The 4,813-nt window shown below is 64.1% G+C and overlaps 1 protein-coding gene across 1 annotated transcript in view; it reads left to right on the top strand.

Moving 5' to 3' along the window:
- Positions 1–4,813, top strand: part of HSPG2 (heparan sulfate proteoglycan 2) — a 39,123-nt gene that overhangs the window by 30,131 nt on the left and 4,179 nt on the right. The window contains 13 exon segments of the mRNA XM_035901879.1: positions 7–154; positions 247–363; positions 583–667; positions 763–907; positions 992–1,091; positions 1,182–1,291; positions 1,366–1,476; positions 1,479–1,590; positions 1,859–2,080; positions 2,712–2,944; positions 3,042–3,219; positions 4,469–4,591; positions 4,686–4,806. Coding sequence (XP_035757772.1) covers positions 7–154; positions 247–363; positions 583–667; positions 763–907; positions 992–1,091; positions 1,182–1,291; positions 1,366–1,476; positions 1,479–1,590; positions 1,859–2,080; positions 2,712–2,944; positions 3,042–3,219; positions 4,469–4,591; positions 4,686–4,806 — 1,805 coding nt within the window.

Here is a 4,813-nt window from a genome sequence, read left to right as displayed (position 1 = left end):
CCTCAGCGGGGGGGGGCGCTGCCAGTGGCTGCCAGGGTGGAGGGGAACGTCCTGACGCTGCCAGCTGTGCGCCACGAGGACGCCGGCGTCTACGCCTGCGCCGCCGCCAACCGCCGTGGCCAGGAGACGGCTTACTACGTCCTCAAGGTCCGAGGTGAGGATGGACAGATGGACAGATGGGTGGACAGGTTGGGGGGGGATGGGTGTGATGTACCCCCACCCCTTCTGACCCCCTCATCCCTGCAGAGCGCCTGGTGCCCTATTTCGGGCAGACGCCCCGCTCCTTCCTCCCCCTGCCCACCATCAAGGATGCCTACAAGAGGTTTGAGATCCTCATCACCTTCCGACCTGACGCCGCTGACGGTGAGCGCTGACGGGACCCCGTGTCCCCGCATGTGTCCCCATGTCCCCCCCGTGTCTCCCCCATGCTTTCCTCTGCCCTCCCCTCTCCCTCCCTCTGCTCTCCTGCTCTATTCAACACGGCCCCCTCCCGCCTTGGCGGGGTTCTCCTCCACCCTGGGGGTGTTTTGGGGTCCCCCCTGAGGTGAGCACCATCCTGCCTGACCCGCTGCCACCCCACAGGGCTTCTCCTCTACAACGGGCAGAGGAAAACCAGCGGCGCCGACTTCATCTCCTTCGGTTTGGTGGGCGGCCGCCCCGAATTTAGGTGAGACCCAGGAGTGGGCTGCGATGGGAGCAGGGCGAGGGGGGGGAGATGGGTGCCAGCACCCTCCCACACCCATTGTGCCCCCAAAATATAAGGTTTGATGCTGGTTCGGGCATGGCCACCATTCGGCACCCGACGCCGCTGCGGCTGGGCGAGTACCACACTGTCCGCCTCCTCCGCAACCTCACCCGGGGTTCGCTGGCACTGGATGGGCACCCCCCGGTTAATGGGACCTCCCAGGTATTTCAAGAGGGGGGGTGTGCGGATGTGTATTGGGTGGGGGTCAGGGTGCTGGAGGTGGTGCTCACTTGAGTGTGCCTGCAGGGGAAGTTTCAAGGGCTGGATCTGAACGAGGAGCTGTACCTGGGGGGGTACCCCGATTTCGGTGCCCTGGCTAAGACGGGGCTCAGTCGTGGCTTCATGGGTGAGTGATGGGGTTTGGGGGGGCACCTGGGATGGGGTGGGGGGCTGAGCATCATCTCCCCCCCACACCCCCACCTCCGTCCTTCCGCAGGCTGCGTGCGCCAGCTCCGCATCCAAGGGGAGGAGGTGGCCTTTGGGGACATGGACCTGCAGGCGCACGGTGTCACCAGTTGTCCTACCTGCCAGGACCGGCCATGCCAGGTGAGGCTGTGGGTGATGCCCACCCATCCCCACCCATCCCCACCCATCGCTGACACCCATATTCCCCTCCCCAGAACGGCGGCGTGTGCCAGGACGCCGAGAGTGGTACCTATGTCTGCCGCTGTCCCCACGGCTTTCCCGGCCGGCACTTTCCCCCATGTCCCTCCCTGGATGGGTACTCACAGTTTGTCACCCTACAGAGGCATGCGGGGCTGATGCCACCTGCGTCAACCGGCCAGACGGGCAGGGCTATACCTGCCGCTGCCACCTGGGCAAGGCTGGGGAGAGGTGCACCGAGGGTGAGCGCCACCGGGGACATGGGGATGGGGCTGGGACTGACCTGGGGAGATGGGGACAGGGCTGGGGCCACCCTGAGGAGATGGGGACAGGGCTGGGAGCACCCTGGGGAGGTGGGGACAGGGTTGGGACCGCCCTGGGAAGATGGGTCAGGGTTGGGACCACCCTGAGGACACGGGCACAGGTCTGGGGACCACCCTGGGGAGATGGGTACCACAGGGAGGGAGGATGGGGTCCCACCAGCCAGGCACTGACCTGGGGGTGCCACAGGTGAGGCAGTGAGTGTGCCGTCCTTCGGCGAGGCGGGCGCCTTCGTTTCCTACCCGCCCCTCACCAACGTCCACCACGAGCTGCGGGTGGAGGCTGAGTTCCTGCCGCTGGCACCCGATGGGCTCCTGCTCTTCAGCGCCGGCAAAGCCGCCCCCGTCGAGGACTTCGTTGCCTTGGCCATGGCCGGCGGCCACCTCGAGTTCCGCTACGAGCTGGGCTCAGGTAGGCTGGCACAGTGACCGGGTCCTGGTGGGACCGGGGACCCAGGGTATAGTTGGGGTGGCCTGGCATTACTGGGGTCCCTTGACATCATTCAGGTCCCCAAGTGTCACCAGGGTCCCTTGGTGTCTGTCACTGAGGTCCCCTGGCATCTCTAGGGTCCCTTGGCACCACTGGTGTCGCCAAGTGTCCTCAAGGTCCCTTGGCCTCATGGGGGTCCCCAGGTGCTGCCAGGGTCCCTGGGCATCAGTTGGGTCCCTGTGTGTCACCATGGTCCCCTGGCATCCCTGGGGTCCCCTGCCATCACCTTAACCCCCGGGCACTGCCAGTGTCCCTGAGCATCACTGTCACACCACCGGGGTCCCTTAGCATCAGTGGGGTCCCCAGGTGCCACCAGGAGCCCTGGACATCATCGGGGTCCCCCTGGCATCACTTTGGTCCCTGGAGGCTGCCAGGGTCCCCAGGCACCATTGGGGTCCCCTGGTGTCATCGGGGTCTCCTGTCACCACTGGGGTCCCCAAGCATCACCGGGGTCCCCCAGCATCTCCCAAGGCACCTCCCAGGTCCCCACACATCCCCAGTGTCCCCTGGTGTGTGTCCCTGCTCCCATGATGCCATCGTCCTGTCCCCACAGGCCCAGCGGTGCTCCAGAGCACCGAGCCGGTGACACTTGGCCGCTGGCACCGAGTGATGGCTGAACGGGTGCACAAGGATGGGACGCTGGTGGTGGATGACGCTGCCCCGGTGAAACGCTCCTCGCCCGGCAAGAGCCAAGGCCTCAACCTACGCTCCCCCCTTTACTTGGGTGGCACCGAACCCCCCCTGCGCCCCCCGACCAATGCCTCCTTCCGGGGCTGCATTGGGGAGGTGAGACACCCATCACCATCCCCTCCCGGACACCTGGGTCCCCTCGGCAGGGGACAGGGACCAGGGGTTGACCCCCCGCCTGCCGGTGTCCCCCCAGGTCTCCATCAATGGGAAGAAGGTGGATTTGTCCTACAGCTTCCTGCGGAGCCGGGGTGTGGGGCAGTGCAGGCAGAGCTCACCCTGCCTGCACGCTGCCTGCCTGCATGGGGGCCGCTGCCTGCCCCTGCCTGCCGGCTCCTCTGCCTACCGCTGCCTCTGCCCGCCTGGCTTCAGCGGTGAGTCCGAGCGGGGCCTCAGGGTCTGCACGCCTGGGCAGTTTGCACGGGTGCACTGTGGGTGTTTGCTGCACAAGCGTGCGTGCACACTGGTGTGCAAGCGTGTGCACCGTGCGTGCACATGTGCTGCATGTGGAGCATGTACACGCACCGTGCAGTGTGCATGTGTGCAGTGCATGCGTGTGCACCGTGTGTGCACATGTGCACTGTGTGTGCACGTGTGCTGCATGTGGAGCGTACATGTGCACCGTGCACTGTGCATGCATGTGTGCTGTGCATGCATGTGCACCGTGTGTAGGCAAGTGCACCATGCATGCACATGTGCTGCATATGGAGGATGTGGCACTGTGGATGCATGTGTGCATGCGTGCTGTGCATGCTTGTGCACTGTGCGTGCATGAATGTGCACTGTGAGTGCATGTGTGTGTGTGGTGCATGCATGTGCACCGTAAGCATGTGCACCGTGCATGCCTGTGTGCTGCATGTGGAGCATGCACGTGCACCATGCACTGTGCATGCATGTGTGCTGTGCATGCATGTGCACTGTGTGTAAGCAAATGCACCATGCGTGCACATGTGCTGCATATGGAGCATGCACGTGCACTGTGCATGCATGTGTGCATGCGTGCGTGCTGCAGATGCATGTGTGCTGTGCATGGACGTGCACTGTGCGTGCATGAATTTGCACTGTGTGTGCATGCACATGGACTGTGCATGCGTGCGTGCTGCAGATGCCTGCATGCTGCACATGCAAGTTGCATGCATGCTGTACCCTCTGTATGCATGCATGCAGTTTGCAAGGAGGGGCATCTTCTGCTCCTGCGCGGTGTCTGCGTGTGTGCATTGTATGACGTGTGTGCATCCATTTGGTGTGCATGCAAGGGTGCTGTGCACGTGGGTGTGCACCGTGGGTGCAGTTTGCAAGCAGGTGCATCTGCTGCCCCTGCATGCATGCACTGCATGTATCTGCCGTGCATGCGGGTGTGATGTGTGCAATAAGCATGCATGCATGGCTGCAGTTTGCATGTGTGTGCACCTGCCGTGTCTGTATGTCCATGTATGTGTGTCTGCACGTGTGTGTGGCGTGCATGAGCATGTACGGTGGGCGCTGTGTGTGCACACACACTCCTCATGTGCACACTCGCCTTGCATGTGTGTGTGCGTGCAAGGGCAAACCCTGGGGCAGCAGGTGAGCCGAGGGTTGGTGACCACCCTCACGCTCACCTGCCTCATCCTTCTGTGTCCCCAGGGCCACGCTGTGAGCGGGAGGAGGACCGCTGCCTGCACCGCAACCCCTGCCTGCATGGTGGCACCTGCAAGGGCAACGCCTGCCTCTGCCCGCAGGGCTACACCGGCCCCTACTGCCAGCACAGTGAGTTGGGGCCACCTGGGGCCACTGGGGGCCACTGGGGAACATAAGGGGAACACATGCCACCTCCTTGTCCCTAACCCCCTCTCGCCTGCAGGCTTGGCACTGGCGGAGCTGGACCAGGACTGGCAGGAAGGCAGTGGGGGTGGTGGTAGGTCCTCACACCCATTTCCCCCCGCTTTTGCACCCAAAAGCGATGCCACGGGTGTGGCACCTGGGTGCAGG

Source organism: Egretta garzetta, unplaced genomic scaffold, assembly GCF_000687185.1.
Source record: "Egretta garzetta isolate BGI_Z169 unplaced genomic scaffold, ASM68718v1 scaffold69, whole genome shotgun sequence".
NCBI lineage: Eukaryota > Metazoa > Chordata > Aves > Pelecaniformes > Ardeidae > Egretta > Egretta garzetta.
The sequence above is the reverse complement of the archived record's forward strand: the minus strand, read 5'-3'. Positions and strand labels throughout refer to the sequence as shown.